Source organism: Pelodiscus sinensis, chromosome 8, assembly GCF_052426305.1.
Source record: "Pelodiscus sinensis isolate ZL-2025 chromosome 8, ASM5242630v1, whole genome shotgun sequence".
In the NCBI taxonomy this organism is placed as follows: domain Eukaryota; kingdom Metazoa; phylum Chordata; order Testudines; family Trionychidae; genus Pelodiscus; species Pelodiscus sinensis.
Window position 1 is genome coordinate 50457093 of NC_143059.1, and position 23141 is coordinate 50480233.

Consider the following 23141-nt stretch of genomic DNA (forward strand, 5'->3'; position numbering starts at 1 on the left):
TCTGCTGGTGTCCAGCAGACCAGGGAGACGGGGAGCAAAGTGGAGCAAAGCTGCGGAGCACGCCGGTAGCGGGATAGCCGCGGCGCGTCTGGGCTGTCCGCGTGCTCCACGGCTTTGCTCCGCTTTGCTCCCCGTCTCCCTGATCTGTTGGTCTCCAGCAGACCAGAGAGACGGGGAGCAAAGCCGCGGAACACGCCGGCAGCGGGACAGCCGCGGTGCGTCTGGGCTGTCCGCTGCCTGCGTGCTCCCCGGCTTTGCTCCCCATCTCCCTGGTCTGGGGAGACGTGGAGCAAAGCCGCGGAGCACGCGGGCAGCGGACAGCCCAGACGCGCCGCGGCTGTCCCGCTGCCGGCATCCTCAGAGGCTTTGCTTCCTGTCTCCCTGGTCTGCTGGTCTCCAGCAGACCAGGGAGACGGGCAGCAAACCCCGTTCGTAACTGCGGATCCGACGTAAGTCGGATCCATGTAACTCGGGGACTGCCTGTATATCAGAGAAAACAGAGAAACATTCAGGAGTCTGAGAGTATTGGGTCTTACCCATAACTAACCCAAAGAATTAAATGCTTCCTTACCTGTTGTTGTGTTATTTGGTGATGCAGTTTCATTGTGCGCTGAAGCTTCAACAAGTAGAAAACTAATACAAATAATCAAGAATGAATTGGACTGTTCCATGATGGTTCTGCAAAGCAAAGATAATATGGAAACAAATTTTAAAGGCAAATTATTAATTTTTTCCCTCTTAAAGCATGGTAAAAAAAATCATTCCTGATCTACAATAGATTTAAAACATGTTTTATTCTCTCCTGTTGTCCTGTTTAATATTAATCTATGATGGAGGAGAAAAAAACAATCAAGCACATATATTAAATTAGAAATTATTTAAAAATATTTCAACCAAAGAATTATTAGCTAGTATTCAAAATTACAAAGACATTTGCTACCCCATAATCAGACATAAAAAGCTACTGTACTACGAAGCACAGACCCTGTAAGCAAAGGATTGCACAGATCCTCAGGATCTCAGCAGACAAAAGCATAACAAGAACCAATGGCTAGAAGCTGAAGCTAGACTAAGTCAGAAGAAAAAAAACAAATGTTTAACAGAGGGGATGTTTAACCCCTAGAGCAAACTACCATGGGAAATGGTGGAGTCTCCATCTCATAATGCCATCTAATCCAGACTGGATGTCTTTCAGAGTAGATATATTTGAGTCAAACATGAGCTATTGAACTAAATACACATGTAAATGGCAAAAATTTAATAGTTTATGTTATATATGAGGTCAAACTACATGATCTAATGGCTTGTAGGGGGCAGTCATCCTGCTCTAGGTGAAACAAGTGTTAAACCCAGCCCTGGGAGAGAGCTGAGACTATGGAGCCAGCAGCTTAGGTACATAGCAGTACATTCAGGACCAGCTGGGGTAGTATAAATAAAGGCTCCTGGAATGCAGATGAGCACACACTTGCTCCAGCTGTGCAGAAGGAGGGATCAGGCTGTCAAGGAAACTACAGAGGCTTCCTGAGATTGAGCAGTGCTGGGGAGGGGAGGCGAAGCTGGGGAACTGGCCTGATTCCACTCCCAGGCTACAGGGACTGAGACAAGGCCTGAGGATACTAGGGGTGCAGGAAGGCAGCAGGATCAGCCCCTTGCCAATGATGAGTGACCATTTCAGATTGCACTTTGCCCCTGAGGCCAAGATGAGATGACACTGGCAGTGGTTCACTGAGACAAGGTGGGTATAGGAGAGGGCATGGGCACTGCCATAGGATATAGTACCATGAGGAAAGGGCACAGTCAACCAGTGAAAGAGATGGGTAACTGAGGCTACGTCTAGACTGCAAGCTTATTTCGAAAGAGCGTGTCCAGATGCCAAAAGCGCAACGAAAAAGGGATGTGCTTTTTCGAAAGATAGCGTCTGCATTTATTGGACGCTCTCTCACATTTAAGGCCACCCGGAACCAGTTCAGGCAGGGCATTAGGTCAGCAGCTGCTTTTGGGTTCTGTTGCCTAAGGCTAGCTGAGACGCGGCCTTAAAGGGACCCCCCTGGACAGCCATTTCTCTGCTTCTGCTGCGTGCTTGCCTACTTCTCCGAGGGACAGAAAACCTTTTGCTGTGTATGCTCCGGTGGCCCAGCTTTTGGACACCACTGCATACTCCTTGCCATGGAGTTGGAGCTGCCTCTGGGCATGTCAATGCCCCACACTGCCATGCTGCAGTTTCTGTGGCAGTTTGTGTACGCTGCCTTTCTGGCCCTGCAGGAGCTCGATACCGAGCTCATCGAGACCAATTCCCTGTGTGTGGGAGCAAGGCCCTTGCAACCGCACCCCACAGTAAAGAGCAGGTTCTGGAGACTGGACACCAGTTCCAACTGGTGGGATGACCAGCAGTGGTTCCAAAACTTCTGAATGAGGAAGGCCACCTTTATTGAGCTGTGTGCCTGGAATGCACCTGCCCTCCATCAATGGGACACCCAGATGCGACCCGCCATCCCCCTGAAGAAGCGGGTCACCATCACCGCCACCCCAGACGGCTACCGGTTGATGGGCAACTGGTTCAGTGTGGGAAAGTCTACTGTCGGGGCCCTCCTCATGGAGGTAAGGCACTCTCAGTCTGTAGTCCCTCGAAGGGGGGCAAGTACTGGAAAGGGGGACCCAAGAGAAAGGGGCAGGGCAGTGTGGGGGCTGTGCTGGGGGTGAAGCCCCATCCCCGGGGAGTTTTGCAGACCTGTCCTCACACAGTCCAAGGGGGGGCCTCATGGGGTGGCTCCTGGGGTGTAGAGGAGGGAAGAAGGGGGGGCCTCATGGACCTCCCAATGGCTCAGGCACCCCTTCTCATTCTCTGTTTTGTGTGTTTCTTTGTCTCCTTCTGCAGGTGACGAGAGCCATCAACTCTTTCCTGCTGTGCAGGGTCATCCACCTGAGAGACCTGGACCACATCATGGCCGATTTGCTACCCTAGGCTTCCCCGACTGTGGGGGAGCCATAGATGGAACTCATATTCCTATCCAAGCACCACAACATTGAGCTGCCCAATACATCAACTACAAGGGCTATTTCTCAATGGTCCTGCAGGCCCTGGTTCAGTTCATGGACATTTTCGTTTGGGATGGTGCATGACACCTGCATTTTCAGAAACTCCAGCCTCTACCACAAGCTGGAGGCTGGCACATTCTTCCTCTAGTGTGACTTTCAGGTTGGGGAATTGCAGATGCCACTGTACATCATGGGGTACACCGCCTACCCCCTCATGTCATGGCTGATGAAGCTGTATATGGGCCACCTGGACCCCAGCAGGGGCCAATTCAATACCCGCCTAAGCAGGGCCCACATCCAGGTGGAATGAGCCTTCTGGGGCCTGAAGATGTGGGGGAGCACAACCTGGCCAGCAGAAGGTGGTCCAAAGTTGAAGAAGAACTAATTCCCATGGAAACCAGCAGGAGGCACTGCAGCAGTGAATCCTGACCTGTTGCATCATCTCTTTTGGCATTAAGCTCTTATTCAAACTACCGAGCAATTCTTACAATAGTCCTGATATTTTTCACTGGTGAGCTAAACCAGTGGTGCGCAACCTTTTTTCATTTGCGAGCCCCACAGGGGCCGCCGAATTTGCTTAAGCAAATTAAGTAAAAAAGCGGACCCTTTAATTGTCGGGCCACTCTCCTGCCATTCCCCTACCCCCACGTGTACATCTGGTGCCGAGCCAGGAAGCCAGGAAAAGTGGCCAGCCGGATCCAAGCGCTGTGACCTCCCACGTGTTGCGCACACCTGAACTAAATAAAGTGGTGAATAAGTGAATGGATCTGTCTGCCAAAGCCATTCTATCTGTCTAAGGCAGTGTTTCTCAATGTGGTCCATGAAACCACTTTGAGAAAGCTACTAACTGGCTGGGCTGGTGTGTTTGTTTACTGACACTGTGGCCATGGAGCCTTGTGGCTCTCATTGGCTCAGTTTCGCTGTTTGCAGCCAACAGGAGCTACAGGAAGTGGCGGCAAAATGGCAAAACCAGAGCCAATGGGAACCATGAGGCTCCGTGGCCGCAATGTCGGTAAACAAACACACCAGTGCAGCCAGTTAGCAGCTTTCTAAAAGTGGTTCGTGGGCCACTTTGAGAAACACTGGTCTAAAGATTTCCCCAGAGTAGGAGAATCCTAGAGCACCTCATATCCCTTTGCATATAGAGCATAGCCAGCAGTAAGGCAATGTGCCTCTTGTCCCAGTCATTGAGGGGAGCCAAACTGCCCTTTGAGTGTGGGTTGCTGGTACAATGTTGAGCAAACCAAAACAATCACCGTGGAACAGGTGGATTTAGTTTCAAAAGTGACATCTTCTACATGATAAGGATGTTATATTGTGGTTAATTGACTAGTCCACTAGTCAATGGTATTTCCATCGACTACTCAATAGGCACTTCCGCGTTCTTCCTTTGAAATGTACAAGAGCCCCCGCTGGAGCTCTTGTACATTTCAAAGGAGGAATGAGGAACTCCGTGTGCAACCCGGGGCCAGCAGGAAATCCTGCTGACTCTGGGCTGCACCAGGCATGCCTGCTTTGAAATGTACAAGAGTCTCCAGTGGGGGCTCTTGTGTATTTCAAAGCCATGGAGCCCAGGATTAGTGGGGGACTAAGTCTCTCACTGACCCTGGGCTCCATGCTGTACTGAGGAGTCCGAGGTCAGCTGGGGACTCCCAAAATAAAATGCCACGTGGAGCCTGGGATCAACCGAGGACTCCCCAGCTGACCCCGGGCTCCAAGGCACTGCCCCTTTGAATGCCGCTTTGGCGTATCAAAGGGGCAGCACCATATAGCTGTGCAGTACTGCCACTTTGAAGTACCCCTACTTCTCCCTCTTTGTGATAGAGGCAGCAAGGGGGAGGGGGAGAATGGAATCGACTAGTCCTTAATACCCTTACTACATGATGCAAACTTACACATACACTTTTTCCCAGAGTAGTCTGAAACAGGGTCATTATCAAAGTAAACTGTGTTCCTCTCCCCGTGAAGCCAAAGGACTTGCAAAGATCAAGAACTGCACTTGTAGTGTTCAATTTATTGGTTAACTATGAAACTGGTTGACACATCTATAAAAGTAATAGCTCCATTTGCTTAGCTTTATATTAAGTTTAAGAATATTTTCCTTTTGAAAATGTACAGTTGTAAAATAACAGTAGAAACTATCAGCTTTAAAATAAGTTAACTGAGGACTTTCAAAGAAAGAAGTTCAGATTTATTGGCACCAGAAAAAACGATTACAGTGAATTGGTGAGTAAGAAGTACGAGAACTTCCTGTTTCTCTGAAGATGAGACACAAATTCAGGAAAAAGAAACTTACTGGCAGAAGGATATAAGTACATAGCTCAAGGTCTAGGACTGTGACCAATAATTACAACATCAGCTGTGAGTGTTATCTGGACTTTGGAAAAATTTTCAATTAAAACAGTATTAGAGTTCAGGTAGCTTTTTTCTTTAGCATTCTCTGTTTATCGATAATCTCACTTACAGCATAAGATGAAACCCTAAAATTATTCTATTATCAACCAGTCTCAGAATCCAAGCTTAAAAAAAGAACAACCCATTGTGACAGGGCGAGGCAGCCCTGCACTGAACCTACAGGGCCCAGCCAGGGTTACCTGGCTGCAGAGGCCCCTCCCCCACAGCCCTACCGAGCATGCCCGGGCTGCAGCAGGGCTATAAAAGCCTGGGCCAGGACTCAGTCGGGGAAGACAGCTGAAGGAGAAGGACTGGAGAAGGGAGCTCTCCCTCAGCTGTGGCCAGGGACTCCAGGAGAGGCCGGAAGGGATGCGGACGCGAGGTGGTGCAACCCGGAGACTGCCTGCCGAGGGGACGCCGGTCTCAAGATTGCAGCCAGCTGGGCAAGTCCAGGGGAAGGAAGCCCGGGGATCCAGGTAGGAAGTGGCCCAGGGCAGGAGCGGGAGCTGCCTCTCCCGGCCCGAGAACCTCGGTGCGTTTTGGCTGGATGGCCCCGCCGAGGGAGTGACCCGTTACCTGGTCGCTCCCTGGGCTGGGACCCGGTGGAGTAGGGTGGGCCTGGGTCCCCCTACCTGGCGTGCGTCCCCGCTACAATGATAAACTGCTTTGTGGACTCGGCCTTGCTTAAAGGGCCAGTTATAAACTACTGTGTGGACTCAGGCCAGGGGGTCTTCTCCCTGCTTAAAGGGCCAGCTATAAACTGTTTTGTGGACTCAGGCCAGGGGGCCTTCGCCCTGCTTAAAGGGCCAGCTATAAACTGTTTTGTGGACTCAGGCCAGGGGGCCTTAGCCCTGCTTAAAGGGCCAGCTATAAACTGTTTTGTGGACTCAAGAGAGCAGGCGGGAGGGGCCCGCCACACGTGGTGGAGAATGTGGGTATTTTCTTCCCCTGCGACGAGGGGAAGGTAGGGAAATCCATTTTAAAAAAAAACCAAAAAACCACCCAAGCGGGAGAATAAGAGATGGGGCAATTTAGAAAGAGGAAACGCCCCCAGACCTGTAACTATGGGCAGGTGTTGATGGCCGGTCAGAGGGCCCGGAGGGGGGACGAGGCCAAAATTACGGTATCCAAGCGGGTGAATGGAACACCCACCACTGCCCTAGTGGACTCTGGCTGTAGCCAAACCATTGTCCGGAGGGGAGTGGCGGTAGGAATGGACCAGCTGGGACCCCCCGTGCAAATGATATGTGTCCACGGAGATGTACGGTCCTACGACACGGCTTGGGTGAGGTTGGAAGACGGGCAGCGGGGGGCACGCAGGCTGGTGGTGGTGGCCCCGAAGGCGCCCTACCCGGTGATCTTGGGGCGGGACTGGCCCGGGTTTGGGGAGCTACTACAAGAAGGGAGTGATCTAAGGGCAAATATTGTCCGAGCAAGGCAAGCTCGCTGGGCCCCACTGAGCCCGGCCTTTGAGGTAGCGGTGGGGGAAGGGACCCCACAGCACGCTACACCGAGAGCCCCGGCGGTGGACACGGGCAGCGCCCCTGCAGGTTCCCCACCTATCAGCCTAGAGCTAGATGGGGACTTCCTGGAGGAGCAACGGAACGACCGTACGCTCAGCCGGGCCTGGGAGCAAGCTGTTACGCGCCCGGAAGGGGAGGAGCCGGTTTCAGGCCAGCCCCAAGGACCCCGCTTCGGGGTACAACAGGACCTTCTCTACCGCCTAGTACGGGACCCTCAGACCCAGGATGAGAGGCACCAGCTGTTAGTCCCACGCCATTTCCGCTGGGGCCTGTTACAGTTGGCGCACGCGAACCTCTGGGTGGGCCATTTGGGCCGAGAGAAGACCCTACAACGAGTGGCGCGACGGTTCTTCTGGCCGGGAATCCACCATGAAGTGAGGGAGTACTGTGCCTCGTGCCCCGAGTGCCAGAGGGCCAACCCTGCCAACATTCCCCGGGCCCCGCTGGTGCCACTACCTATAGTGGGGACACCCTTCGAACTCATCGGCCTAGACTTGGTGGGGCTGTTGGAAAGGAGCCAGACGGGGCATAAGTATATCCTAGTCGTGGTGGACTATGCTACGCGGTATCCGGAGGCCGTCCCACTACGGACAACTACCACCCGCGTCATTGCGGGTGAGTTGCTGGAAATATTCTCCCGGGTGGGTCTACCCCGGGAGATTCTTACAGACCAGGGGACAAACTTGACGTCACGACTCATGGCGGAGCTGTGTCGGTTGCTGAACATCCGTGCGCTCCGGACCTCCGTCTACCACCCGCAGATGGATGGGTTGGTGGAGCGCTTCAACCGCACCTTGAAGTCAATGCTGCGTGAGTTTGTGGAGGACGATGCCCGTCATTGGGATAAGATGCTCCCAGCGCTGATGTTCGCAGTGCAAGAGGTGCCCCAAACCTCTACCGAGTTCTCGCCCTTCGAGCTCCTATATGGACGACAATCCAGAGGGGTTCTAGACCTCGTCCGAGAGACCTAGGAAGAACAAGAGACCCCTGCCCGAGGCTCCGTACACTACATCTTGCGCTTGTGGGATCGGATCCGGGAACTAGGACGTTTGGCCCAAGAGAATCTACGCCAAGCCCAGCAGACCCAGACCGCCCATTACAACCGGGGAGCCAGGACCCGGGCCTTCCAGCCAGGAGACCGGGTACTACTGTTGCTTCCGTCCTCAGAATCCAAGCTGCTAGCAAAATGGCAAGGCCCATTCAAGGTGGTGAGACGGGTGGGCCAGGTGGACTATGCAGTACGGCTGCCAGGGCGGAGGAAAGAGGTGAGGATATATCATGTAAACCTGCTCAAGGGGTGGAAGGAGCGAGAGGCCTTGATGATCACCCCGTACCCGATGGAACCAGAGTTTGGGCCAGCCGCAGAGGAGGATCCCCCGTCCGCCCGCCTGAACGTCAGTCCTGTTCTCGAGACCAAACAGCAGGAACTGCTCCACAGACTGCTGAGCAGCTTTCACCAGGTCCTGCCGTCGAATCCGGGCCAGACGAACCTGGCGAGCCACCATATAGCCACCCCCTCCCGGGGCAGAGGGTGCGCGACCATCATCGCCTGCTGCCAGGAAGTTGTGGGACACGGTACAAAGGGAATTGGACCAGATGCTAGCTCTGGGCGTGGTAGAAGAGTCCCGAAGTGACTGGAGGAGCCCCATAGTGCTGGTGCCAAAAGCAGATGGGTCGGTCAGGTTTTGCGTAGACTTCAGGAAGGTAAATTCCATCTCCCGCTTCGATGCCTACCCGATGCCACGGGTGCACGAGCTGTTGGAGCGATTGGGGCATGCCAGAGTCATATCCACCCTCGATTTGACTAAAGGGTACTGGCAAATCCCCCTAACACCAGCGTCCCGAGAAAAAACGGCCTTCCCAACCCCGTTCGAACTCTTCCAATTCACAACAATGCCTTTCGGCCTTCATGGAGCCGCAGCCACTTTCCAGAGGCTCATGAATAAAGTACTAAAGCCACATAATGACTACGCAGCGGCATATATTGATGATACTGTGGTATACAGCCGGAGCTGGACAGAACATCTCCAACATCTGTCCCAAGTGCTGCAGGCATTAGCGGAGGCCGGCCTCACCGCCAACCCGGCCAAGTGCCACTGGGGATATCCGGAGGTGAGCTATCTCGGCTATACGGTAGGGAAGGGGCAGCTCTGACCCCTGGTAGACAAAGTCCAGGCGTTACAGGAGAGCCCTACGCCGACCACGAAAAGACAAGTACGGCAGTTCCTGGGGCTGGCAGGATACTACCGCCGTTTTATACCCGACTTTGCGACCATCACGGCACCCCTGACAGACCTCACGAAAAATCCCCGAGAGCGCCGCATAGAGTGGACCCCGGAGTGCGAAGCTGCCTTCCAGACCCTGAAGAGGCGACTAGCGCAGGGGCCGGTGCTCGTCCAGCCGGACTTCGACGAGCCGTTCGTATTGCAAACAGATGCCTCCCGAGTAGGCCTAGGGGCGGTATTATCCCAGGTGGTGGAGGGGGAAGAACACCCTATCCTATATCTTAGTCGCAAGTTATTCCCGCGAGAGACTTAATACTCGACGATACAGCAGGAGGCTCTGGTGGCGAAGTGGGCCATAGAGTCCCTTAGATATTATTTATTGGGGAGCCCGTTTACTTTAGTGACCGACCATGCCCCCCTGAGATGGCTCCATGCCATGAAAGACTCAAATGCACGGGTCATGCGTTGGTACTTAGCATTACAACCATTCGCTTTCCAGGTGGTGCATCAGCCAGGAAAAGCCCATACTAACGCAGACTTTTTTTTCAAGGACAAGTGAAGAGGGGTCGGCTGAAACCCCGTCGCCGACCCTCTTAAGGGGGAGGGCGTGTGACGGGGCGAGGCAGCCCCGCACTGAACCTACAGGGCCCAGCCAGGGTTACCTGGCTGCAGAGGCCCCTCCCCCACAGCCCTACCGAGCATGCCCGGGCTGCAGCAAGGCTATAAAAGCCTGGGCCAGGACTCAGTCGGGGAAGACAGCTGAAGGAGAAGGACTGGAGAAGGGAGCTCTCCCTCAGCTGTGGCCAGGGACTCCAGGAGAGGCCGGAAGGGATGCGGACGCGAGGTGGTGCAACCCGGAGACTGCCTGCCGAGGGGACGCCGGTCTCGGGGTCGCAGCCAGCTGGGCAAGTCCAGGGGAAGGAAGCCCGGGTATCCAGGTAGGAAGTGGCCCAGGGCAGGAGCGGGAGCTGCCTCTCCCGGCCCGAGAACCTCGGTGCGTTTCGGCTGGATGGCCCCGCCGAGGGAGTGACCCGTTACCTGGTCGCTCCCAGGGCCCTGGGCTGGGACCCGGTGGAGTAGGGTGGGCCCGGGTCCCCCTACCTGGGGTGCATCCCCACTACAACGATAAACTGCTTTGTGGACTCGGCCTTGCTTAAAGGGCCAGCTATAAACTGTTTTGTGGACTCAGGCCAGAGGGCCTTCGCCCTGCTTAAAGGGCCAGCTATAAACTGTTTTGTGGACTCAAGAGGGCAGGCAGGAGGGGCCCGCCACACCCATATACAACTAACTTCTCTCCCCCACTAGGGATGTGAGTGACCAGTCAAGTAGTTGACAACCCAATAAGCCTAATCGAGAGACTAATAGACTACTCAGCTCCCCACTGCCTCTGTATCAGAGGCAACGGGAGGAGGGGGGCACTCAGGAACCGGTACTGGGGGGAGCCAGCTTAAAAGCCAGTTTCCCCCAGCATTGTCTTTGTGGTGCATGGGGAGCAGTGGAGGCACAGCCACAGTGGTCCCGGAGGCAGCGTGAGCCAGGACTTCTCAGTCCCAGCTCATGCCAGCCCTGGGAGCTATCCCCGCTGAGGCTCTGCTTTTTAAATGTACTTAGACCCCAGCTAGTCTTACTACATATAAAATGCAGAACTGCAGCGGTCCCTGAGCCAGCACAGTCTCGGTCCATTAATGAGTGACTGGGCATTAAAAGTGACTACCCTCTTACAAAGCAATTTCAAAAACCAGTTGGAGAGAGAAATTGTGGAACTTGCCTTCATTTGCAAATTTGTCACATTTAATCAAGATTTGAACAAAGAAATGAACTTGATGGGCCTCTACATTCAAAACCCTAATGACATCAAAAGCTAAGTATTGGCACTTACAGCCCACTCTATTAGCCTCATTTAATAGGGACATTGTCAAAGTTTTTCTCATACCATTCTTCTGTCATTACATTTGCAATGCGTAGCATACAGCAATATTAGCAATCATGGGTGGTCAGTAGTGTAGGCAGAAGGCACAGCCTTCCCAAAACTGCCTACACCCCAGACCACATAAGGCTGGTGCCGCAGCATGGCACCCCAGCTCAGCAGCTCCACTTCCCTCAGCCGCCAGGGGAAGCTGGAGGCATGGCCCAGCAGCCCGGCTTGCTTTGGCCATGGGGGAGGTATGGGGCCCACAGCCTGGCTTCCTTCAGCCACCAGGGAAGGCTGGGGCCTCAGCCTGGCAGCAATGAGGCCATGGCCTGGCAACCCGGCTTCCCCCAGCCTTCGGGGACGGATGGAGATAGGGCTGCAGCAGGTCATCCCTATCTCTCCACATGGCCAGGATCAGGCTAGGGTGGGCGGGGCTTGGCTCCAAGCAGAAGGAGTGGGGCTGGGGCTTGCCCTCCCCAGCTGGGCTTTCACCTGCCAGCCATGTTAACAATGTTAGTGGAGAAGAGGAAGAAAAAGAGAAATATTTTTGTTCCACTGCAGTTTGAAGAAGACATCCTGTGCAGCAAGCACATTTTCATCAACTCAGGAAACACAAGGTGTCTACTTATGTGTCCAGAAGAGGGCACTACATCTATAGTCCAGGAAAAAGTGCCAAGTCATGCAGAAACACACCAATATCCTCCAATATCTCATACTCTGCAGTAGTATGTTAAATAAGCATTATTGATAAAAATAACTCAGAGGAGTGTTAGTATGCAACTTTAAAAACAACAAGTAGTCCTGTGTCACCTTATGATTAAGTGGTTTTACCCACCAAAGCCCATGCTTCTATCTATATCGATATCAATGTCTGTGAGTATCTAAAGTGCCACAGGACTACTTGTTAATAAAAATGAGTCTTTCAAAAATAAAGCAGTGATTCCATGAAGTGTTTAACTTCCACAGAAAAGGTATAAAGAGTTATATGTAAAGCCAACTAATTCAATAATACATCTAAATCAAACCTGTTCAGTTTTCCTGCTTGTGTGTTCAGTTTTGATACCAGTTTGTATTACTGCTTGGATATGCAAAAATTAATTGTAATATTCAAGACTGTGTTTCAGCAGCTCAGTATGTCCACTGATTCATCAAACTAAACACCAAGATGCTACTTCTCAGAATAGAGTGAAAGATCTGTTTCTTTGCAACCTGCAGTCTGTTACACGCTTTCTCTCCCAGCTTATGAACGCTCCCGATGCAAAGGCAAGCGAGGGCCAAAATGTAGAAAACTGTGTGGCCTCAAAGCTGCTAGGGTTCCTCTCTATTCCATGCCCTCCAGTAGGAATGATTTAGTAGCACAGGAAGGGGGCAGGAGGCCCCCTTTCACCTGATACCCAGGGGAAGTCTCACAGAGGGCAACATAGTGGTAGAGATGTAGCCGTGTTAGTCTGGGGTAGCTGAAGCAAAATGCAGGACAATGTAGCACTTTAAAGACTAACAAGATGGTTTATTAGATGATGATCTTTCGTGGGCCAGACCCACTTCCTCAGATCCTTTGGTATATATGGTTGTGACTGTTTTCTTCCATTATTTGATCTGAGGAAGTAGGTCTGGCCCACGAAAGCTCATCATCTAATAAACCATCTTGTTAGTCTTTAAAGTGCTACATTGTCCTGCATTTTGCTTCAGAGGGCAACATAATTTATTAAGAGCATAGGTGTGCACAACACATTTCATTAGGGTGTACACCCAAAGAATTTTTTAAAAATGTACTTTGACCCCCATTAGCCACACCCCTGACCCCCACTGGTCACACCTCTGGAGGTAACATTCGGGGAGCAAGATGAGCACATGACCAGATGTAGGGATAACATATTAACGTATTAAAAATGTGATTCCCCCAAATGGAAGTGACTCCCCATAATTTGTTCCCCACAACTTAAAGTGTTTAGATTTATTAAGATTCTTCTTCTTATTATTATTATTTGTTAAGATTGTTAAATGTTTAGATTTATGATTATTATTGTCCCTTTAGAATATAATGTATTAGGTAATGTAACTTAGAACTGTTAAAAATATAATCCTATGTAACCAGAAACAGCCCCCCCCTCTGTGCTCCAGGGCATACTCAAGCTTGTGCAAGGGGCTGCTTGAAATTGACATTGCAGAGATACATTGTAACAATGCATTGTCAAGCCACTAACTCTGCTATGGGAGTCAAGCCCTGTAATTGACTTAAGGGCATTGTTACTTAATTGAGGCCTGTTCTCTTTAAAACATTGTAACTTAATTCAGCACTCAGAGAATGTTTTAAGCAATACCATCCAGAAACTTTCTGTAACTACAACTTTTATTATTATACAAAATACTGTATGAATGTATGAGAGAGTGCTTGGATGATGAGTGAATGGTTCTGAGAGGTGCCAGCCTGAGAATACAGCAACAAAGGGCTGAAGAAGGCGTCAGGTGCCAGTGCAACCAAAAGGTGTCAAGTGGAGAAACTGGAGGTCCACCCGATGAGATCACTGATGAGCACCTGGCAGCCACCCTGGAGACATCAGCATGATACAGCAATTTCCATAGACTGGCATAGGAAGAAATTCCTATAAGAACTGGACTAAAAATCTATGGAATCAGAGTCCAAGGTTCTGCTGCCAGCCTACCAGGAGCTTCAGATGCGCATCTGATCAGGACTTCGCTCCCCACTACCATCACTTGTGTACAGAGTACCTGGCCAGTATCCTGTCACAAGCAACTTCCAGGCTGGTAACTATACACAGAACTTGAATGAATGGATGTATGAATGAATGGTTATATATATATATATATATATATATATATATATATACACACAAGTGTATAAGGGTTAAGTAGTGATAGGAATAAGTAGTTAAACAACGTCGTTTGCTTCTATCTTTTCTTTATTTTTTATTATTATCTTTACAATAAATGTGGCTTTTTGCCTTATCCCCCTCATAAGATCCTGCTTGCTTTTATTTGGTACAACATTTTGGTGGAGAATGCGAAAGGGGGAATATTGGTAAAGTGCCTCAGGTATTGTGGACATTGGTGTGCACACAGCTGACTCTACAGAGAGCAGTTCTATTTTTTTTTCTTTTTCTCTCTTTTTTTTTTTTTTTTTTGGTTAACCAAAGCCTGCTGACCTCCAGAGGGTAGAGGCTTCATAAAAGAGCTCATAATAAAGAGAAGCTACGGTTATTTATTGAAATAATCTAGGCTGTGTAACTAGAAGCTACAATTATTGAAATAATTTAGGCTGTAAATAGAAGCTATGATTATTCATTGAAATAATCTAGGCTGTGTAACTTGAAGCTACGATTATTCATTGGAATAATCTAGGCTGTGTAACTAGAAGCTACAATTATTGAAATAATTTAGGCTGTAAATAGAAGCTACGACTATTATTGGAATAATCTAGGCTGTGTAAGAAGCTACGATTATTCATTGGAATAATCTAGGCTGTATAACTAGAAGCTACAATTATTAAAATAATTTAGGCTGTAAAAAGAAGCTACGATTATTAATTGATAGTCTAGGCTGTGTCACTCGCTGCAAGGGTTCAGGGGTGATAAAGGAAACTACACAAGTATTAAAGATGTTTAAGAAAAGTCCAGGGAAAGCAGTCTCAGAGGGAGGAATAGAGTTTGAAGGAGCTCAAACCTCACCTTTTATAAAGAAATAACACCCTTTAAACAAATCCTTCAGAGATATGGGCACAGTCCTTGGACAAGCCCTAGAAAATGTTTGTAATGTTTTGGACCTAGAGGATAGATTGGCACAGTATATCCTCATGTACAAACCTTCTAATGCTGCCAAAGAAGATGCAGCAGCAATTTGGCTATTATGGGAGGCATGTAATAACAGTTACCTCCACTTAGCTACCTGCAAAGAAGAAAAAAAAATCTCTCTCTGCAGAAAAAGCTAAACCCAAAAGAAAAAGGGAAAAGAAAACACAACTTCAATTTGGCTCCTATGAAACCTGTAATGAGGTGTTCCTCAAATTAACTAATTATAAAAATTCAAATAGGAAACTGCAAAATGTAAAAGCCTCTGCTGCAAAAGCAAAAAGGTGGAAATGTCTGTCCCTCAGTACCCAGACACAGCTAGATTCCCTTAAGGATGGGTACTGAGAGTTAAAGTAGCACTCTCAAAGTTTTCAGGAATATCCTTTAAAAAAAAAAAAAGGACCAGGAGGTGTGGGGTTTAGTGAACAAGGCCACCCTCCTTGCTAAACTGGTAATGGGACAAAGCCTGTGTCCATGGAAAAGGGCCATTCAGCAAGAAAAACAGGATCAGGCCCAAACAAGCAGGCAGGCAAAAGATAGATTAAAGGCCTTGTGGTAAAACTGGGAAAAAGCAGTAAGTACAGGCACTGAAAATCTAAATTCTTAAAACAATACTTACAAAAAGTAATATCTGAAACAATGCCAGTTCTCATTAAGAAATAAGAAAGTGTTTTAAGAAAGAAAAAAAAAACCCACAGAAAAGTTAACTCTACAGAGTCTGGAGGAAATTGAGCAGTTGTGAAAATGCTAAAATGTTATAGGAAAAGAATTCTTGGTTTCTTTGCAGCCATTCTGAAGGAAAAAGGGGCCCTTTTCCAAAAGAGTGTCTGTAAATAATCCAGGCAAATTTGACTAAAAAACTTCAAGAGGGTACTATTGGGAACTTAACTACCCCCAAATAAATAAAAGTGAATGTAATCTTTGTACAGGTATGTAAAAATAGTGTTAGACATATTCAGAGAATATATGCATGTATCTGTGTGTAAATATAGTGTAAATAGTAGGTGAAGTTTTTAAGATCCAGAACTCCTGTTTTGTAGGTTAGTAAACTGTTTTGTATGCTTAAAACAAATTGGTTTGTTAAAACTCAGTGAGCATAAAAAAAAAATAGTTACACCCAATGCAAAAATTAATATGGCTAAATAACATTATAAACAAAGAATGCACATTTTCCTGTGACATGCAATGTATATTGTAGAAGGAGGTAAAAACTGGAAACAAATCAAAATCCTGTGAAGGCTCCAGGAGCCACAACAGGTTGTAATTTCCTTTTCAGGTTGCTGTGTGAGAAAGCAGAACTTAAAGTAAAAACTCAAAACTGTAAAACTCAAAACTGGCAAAAGTTATTGTGTCCCTTTTTAAGACAAAGCTACAAACAGCTTTAAATCTAAAAGCAAGCCAGAAAGTGTCTGTGGTGCAAATGCCCTAGCTGGCAGCACACAAAAAAAAAAAAAATGTTTGCAGGTAAATAAATAGTTTGATTAGCAAACTACCTGAGACCAGAACAAAAAGGGGTCTGCATATGGAAAAATTTCAAGATGGTTTTAAACACACTGGTCTCAAAGCTAAGTTGTCTAAATAAAAGGCATGCTATCACAGGATACTTAAACACCTATTGGTAAGATCCACAGGGCTACTTGTTATTTGATGCTAATGTTCATAAGTAACCCTGTAATATGTACATGATTTTCTTTTTTTAAAAAAAAAAGAAAAGAAAAACCTTTAAAATGTTAAAATAATCATTGAAAACACATCTCACACTTAAAACCCTCCCAGCATTATAGTAATAATGCTTCCTGGCTACTCTCTATTCATAAACCTAACACAGCAGAAACTTACTAACTTAGTCTGCTGTATAAGAGAAAAACTAAAGTACACCTCCTAAATTTAATAATTACACAGTGGGGTAATTCACCCACAAGAAGGGGTAAAAACCATTGAAACCTGTTTTGCTACAAAACAAAAATATTTAACTATAGGAGTAATTGTAAGCAAAGAGACATGAAAGCATATTTGTAAAATAAAAAGAGAAAGTATGTAAATAATAATGCCACCCCCAAAGGGGTAGAAGTATGTTCTTGTTTTGTCTTTCAGAAAATCAGGACAAGCTGGTACCAGCTAAATACCCTACAACACCATGGATGTATTGTTGCAACAAAGATGGTTTTATGTTTTGTGTTTGTCTCATGTCTGTCTGTCTGACTAGCTAGTATACTGTGTTAAAGATAATCTGCACTAGGCAGGAAAGGTTCAATAAGCATTAAACATGTTAACTGCATTTAGAAAAACCCAGTGTAAATGGCTGTGGAGAAATCTCAGAGGAACTGATAGTTGTTTCAGAAGAGGCAGAATCAGCCAGGGAATTGGAGCAGTGTGGCAACCAAGTGACTGGGTATGACCAGCTTGCTGGGAAGTCAGTGTTTTTGGGACAGGAGTGTTCCCAGGGGAGGCACACCCAGCCAGGCCTTTTGTCTTTGAAAGAGGGAGTTTTGCATTTGAAACAACAGGGCAATGGGGCAAGACCTATGTGGCCAAGGAAGGCTGCAGATTTTTCAACCTAAAAACCCAAAATTGTCAGCATACACTTGGGATGGATTTGTTCCTGCTACTTATGCTAACTTTCATAACCACTGTACTGCAGTTACTAAGAATGTAACAATGTTCAATGTGCAGGATATTGTACCAAAACCCTGGAAATGGTTAAAAAAAAAAAAAATGTACCCAAGAGCACATTGTATGTTCAAAAGCCTTGTAACACTGGTATTATACTGTTAGTACTTGTAATTAGTATTGAAGCTTCTCACCTGAGAAAGAGGAATTCCAAAATTGGTGTGTCATGTAAAAAAGGGAAACTGAGGCACACCACCAATTTTGTTTTCAGGGCTAAATGCAAAGATGCCTACACTATGTGGGATAAGAGCACATACATTCATGCACTGTTAATTGGGTTTCAAACTGTTGCCCAAGCTGCCCTGGATAAAATCACTATTTTCTCTCGCTCTGGGCAAGTCACCTAACCTAGATAAAAAAAGAACATTTGTTACATTACAATCACAAACACATGTTGCCTCACAATACCTTCTCTTAAACAAATTAAATAGAAAGTGACACTACGAGTATACCAGATATCGTAGTGTCAAAAGGGGGAGTATGTAGGGATAACATATTAACGTATTAAAAATGTGATTCCCCCAAATGGAAGTGACTCCCCATAATTTGTTCCCCACAACTTAAAGTGTTTAGATTTATTAAGATTCTTCTTCTTATTATTATTATTTGTTAAGATTGTTAAATGTTTAGATTTATGATTATTATTGTCCCTTTAGAATATAATGTATTAGGTAATGTAACTTAGAACTGTTAAAAATATAATCCTATGTAACCAGAAACAGCCCCCCCCCTCTGTGCTCCAGGGCATACTCAAGCTTGTGCAAGGGGCTGCTTGAAATTGACATTGCAGAGATACATTGTAACAATGCATTGTCAAGCCACTAACTCTGCTATGGGAGCCAAGCCCTGTAATTGACTTAAGGGCATTGTTACTTAATTGAGGCCTGTTCTCTTTAAAACATTGTAACTTAATTCAGCACTCAGAGAATGTTTTAAGCAATACCATCCAGAAACTTTCTGTAACTACAACTTTTATTATTATACAAAATACTGTATGAATGTATGAGAGAGTGCTTGGATGATGAGTGAATGGTTCTGAGAGGTGCCAGCCTGAGAATACAGCAACAAAGGGCTGAAGAAGGCGTCAGGTGCCAGTGCAACCAAAAGGTGTCAAGTGGAGAAACTGGAGGTCCACCCGATGAGATCACTGATGAGCACCTGGCAGCCACCCTGGAGACATCAGCATGATACAGCAATTTCCATAGACTGGCATAGGAAGAAATTCCTATAAGAACTGGACTAAAAATCTATGGAATCAGAGTCCAAGGTTCTGCTGCCAGCCTACCAGGAGCTTCAGATGCGCATCTGATCAGGACTTCGCTCCCCACTACCATCACTTGTGTACAGAGTACCTGGCCAGTATCCTGTCACAAGCAACTTCCAGGCTGGTAACTATACACAGAACTTGAATGAATGGATGTATGAATGAATGGTTATATATATATATATATATATATATATATACACACAAGTGTATAAGGGTTAAGTAGTGATAGGAATAAGTAGTTAAACAACGTCGTTTGCTTCTATCTTTTCTTTATTTTTTATTATTATCTTTACAATAAATGTGGCTTTTTGCCTTATCCCCCTCATAAGATCCTGCTTGCTTTTATTTGGTACAACACAGAAGTAAAAGGTGTCATGTGACCCTCCTCTACGGACTTTTCCCACCATCCTCCTACCAACAGGGATTAATTTGGCCCCCACCAAAACCCACGCATGCAACTATCATGCAGTTGCATTAACCCAGTGGTCCCCAACCTTTTTGTGGCCAATAGCACATTCATGTTTTCAGAAGTGTGTGGCAGGTGCCAACAATTTTTCAAGGTTTATTTTGTATTTGTACATTAAAGAATACGAAAATCATCATATTTAATATATGAATCCTAAGATTAAAAAGGTAATTTTACATGTAAAAGGTATTAAATTATTCAGCAATTACTCTTTCACCTTACCATGTGAATTTGCTATTTTCATATTAAATGTGAATTGGGTAAATTTGATAGAAACTTAATTTAGTTGGATAATTTTTATGTTAATTATGTTGCAATTTTTAAACAAAATTCTGCATTAATAAAAAGGCGGGATGTCCAAATGTCATTGAGCAAAAAAAGCACCCTACCCCCCAAAAAAATCATGGCACCTTTAAATCTCACATTCCCCATCCCCACCATGTCTCATCCCCTTGCTCCATCAGCTCCCCTGGTGCCTGCTACCCCCCAACCTCTCACCTTCCTCTGCTGTCTTGACTCCTGCCCTTCTCACTGCCCTCAGCCCTCCTGAGATCTGCCTCCCTCCACCAGCCCTTCTCTCCCCCCTGTGCCCCCTCCTTCAGTAGCCCCACTCAGATCATGTGAGCTACCCTTCCTCATCCCCTCTCCTAACACCTCCCTCTACACACCTGCCCTGCCTCTCTCCTCTGGTGCTGGTCTCTCCCCTGCAGGTGTCTGCCCTTCTGTTTCACCCCCCAGAATCCCCTGGCACCTGCACATTCCCTTACCCCTGCACCCTCCTGGTGCCTCCCCCTTCCCTTACTGCCTCTGCCCCCTTTGCCCTCTTTTTCCCTGATACCCACCCCCTCACCACTCTCTGCCTCCGTTCCCCTCATGCCCCTTTCCCCTCACACTACTTGCTCCATCCCCGCCTTCCTCATGCCCACCCCTTCTTTCAAGCCTTCTCCCAGCACCTCCCCACTCTAGCCCCAATGTCCTTATCCTCTCCTCTCCCAGCATCACTCTGTCCCCCCTCCCACTGACACCTCCCCTCCTGCCCTTTTTCTCATTGTCTCCACTTGCCTCCCTCCCCCGGCATTTGTATCTCCTTCACCCTGTCCCTTGGTGCCTTCCCCTTTCTTCTCCTGACCTACCCCCCCCCCATCAGCACAAGCCCCTTCCTCTCCCACCCTTTCCCCCTATTCTTCCCCTCTCCTCCCCTCCCTTCCCTTCCGCCTTCCAGTTTGCAGGGCTGGAGTCTGCTGCAATCGGGCCCCAGAAGTCCCTGCAGCCTGGGCTCCAGACCAGGTGCTGGAGCTGGGCTGCTCGGCGTTCACAGCCCTGGCCCATCACAGCACTACCGCCCTTCCAGGTGCGCTCACCGCCGTCCCGCCTCTAGCCAGGCTCTGCTCCCCCACGCCCCACTCGGCACATCTCCTTCCTCCTCCTTCCCCAAGCCACAGCTGGCCATTTTAAAAAACAGCGCTGCAACGCCACACCAACGTGGCACCACCCCCACCGGTGCGCCGCAAGTGACTACAACCCCGGTGCAGCCCTGGCTCCACCCGGGTTGACAGCACATGCTAGCGCCTCTCTCAGCCATGCCCGTTTTCCCTTCCCCCGGCCCGGTACCTTCCCTGGCTGGGGTCAGCTTGCTGGCCTCCTTCTCGGAGTCCCTCGGCCTAGTGGGGTCTTCTGGCAGGGCTGTAAGTGCCAGTAGCGCCCCTACCGGCTCCGGTGCAGGAGTGCGGAGCCCGGTGGCTCTGTCGCGCCGGGCCAGTCTGCCCCTGCATTAGGGTGTGCCTAATGCAGACTTGGCGGGTGCACATAAATGGCCCCACGGGCGCCATAGTACCCGCAGGCACCACATTGGGGACCATGGCATTAACCTAACGTGCGTGACTTTAACTTGGGGGCAGAGAGGCTGGAGGAAGTGTTCCCTCTAAGAGTTTCCTCCCGTGAGCAGAATGGATTTTGTGTTGTGCATCAGTAATGAGTTTATGTGGCTTGTTTGGATGTGCCACTGTGGCACCCAAGTTACTAATAAATATCCACTGCACTATGATACAATTTAAAGCTTCAGTTTAAGAATAATCCAAGACTATGTTTTTACAAAGTGTCTACTGATTTAAAAAAATTACCAAACTTATAAAAAAAAAAAAAAACCTCTGCAAAAAATTTTTTTTTAATTTTCGGAATGAGAATTTAAGAAGAATACATATAGTGAGGTAACACGAGACCAAAGAAAAGAATAAATCAGATATGAATGAGAAAGATGACAAATAAGCAAAGAACAAAAAATATATACATAGTTAAACCAAAGAAAATTCATCACTCCTTTAGTAAAACAACTGTATCAATGTGCATGCTAAAAACCTTTCCTCAGTTCTCGTATCCTTTCCTAAAATTTCTTGAGAACTTAACGGATCTTGCTGGAAAAATAATATTAAAAATAATAAATCTATAAATGATAAAGCAGATAAAAAGGATCAGTAAGCATTATCATACATTTTCTTTTCTCTCCTTCTACAGGCTTGCTCATATTTTCTTGTCTAGAGATTTTTCTATTTCTACAATGGGCATACTTAGCATAGTGAAGAGACTTTCTTACTTTTTTTTTCCTGCCAATTTATCCCACAGTTTCAATACACCAAAAGGTTAATCATGATCCCTGGTCTTGTCTCTCACAGCCCATTCTTAGATTAGATAACTAATCACAAAATGGCCTTTTACAAGATCGATAAACATTACATTCATATGCTGCTTTCCTATGAGGACTCAATTAGATTTTGTCTTGTTTTTATCTGAAGGAGTAAGCAGCCTGTAGCAATGCTCCCTACGCTATTTTTAAATATTCTATTGACATTTGGTTTTCAGAAATTGGATTAACTAGATCTAATTGGAAGCCTAATTAAATTGAATCCTTTGACAGTATCATACAATATATTCATTACGGTGAACATATTGCTATTGATCACATGAAGGTTTATATCCAGACTACTTGAGGGCAATACTTATTGACTCAACTTGCCACACTTGCATCTTAACATTTCATATTGTCCTTTCTTGCTATGGAGAAGAGTACTAGGATGAGAGAGACTTGCTGGAAGAAACAAAAAGTACCCAATAAGTTAAGCTCATTATTCTACATAAAAAAAAACTGTGTAGATTATTGAAAATTCCTGCATTTAGTGCAATAAATACCTCAGTGGAACTGAGTATTTATTGTGGATGCAGTCCATTTCATTTAAAAAAAAATGTTGTGAGACTACATTACATTTGTCATTACACATGGGCTACCCAAAATACACATTTCAGTAGGCGAGCACTATAATGCAACAGGATGCTAAACTTTAAAACTCTACACATAGAATTGTAGATATTAGCCAGGAAAAAAAGCTTCCTGCAGTTCTTCAACTTGAAATGAAGCCAGGGATAAAAGTGGAATCAGTAGGCAAACTGCTGGAGCTTCTTTGAATAAATGTGATGTATTCTACAGGTCAGAAACTTCTCTTATTTTAGATGGTCAGGAAAGAAACCTATCCACTGGAGATTTAGCTAATCTATTCTAGCATTTACAACAAATTCTCCTGGATGAAAAGCAATCGACATCTGACATGAATAAAGTGTTGGCAAGTTCTCAAAACATTTGATTAAAATAAGGAACAGCAGAATTATTATACAAACCCTTATATTTATAGCTGCAGGTGCTGTACCAAAAGACCAATGTGAACTCACTCTTTTGAGCATGATGGAAGATAAATCTTCACTCTGTTAATCTTGATAATTTCAGTTTAATGAAGGAAACAAAGAATTGACTGCACAATTTGTAGAAGACTTGGGAGGGCTGCAACTGAATTATA

At 47.0% G+C, this 23141-nt stretch overlaps 1 protein-coding gene across 8 annotated transcripts in view; it reads right to left on the minus strand.

Annotated features, from left to right (window-relative positions):
• The window catches only part of PTPRE (protein tyrosine phosphatase receptor type E), a 263311-nt gene that overhangs the window by 95452 nt on the left and 144718 nt on the right, over nucleotides 1-23141 (minus strand). For all 8 annotated transcript variants that reach the window (XM_075935266.2, XM_075935265.2, XM_075935272.2 and 5 more), the window contains one exon: nucleotides 572-678. In XM_075935266.2, coding sequence (XP_075791381.1) covers nucleotides 572-678 — 107 coding nt within the window. The remainder of the gene's footprint in view (nucleotides 1-571; nucleotides 679-23141) is intronic.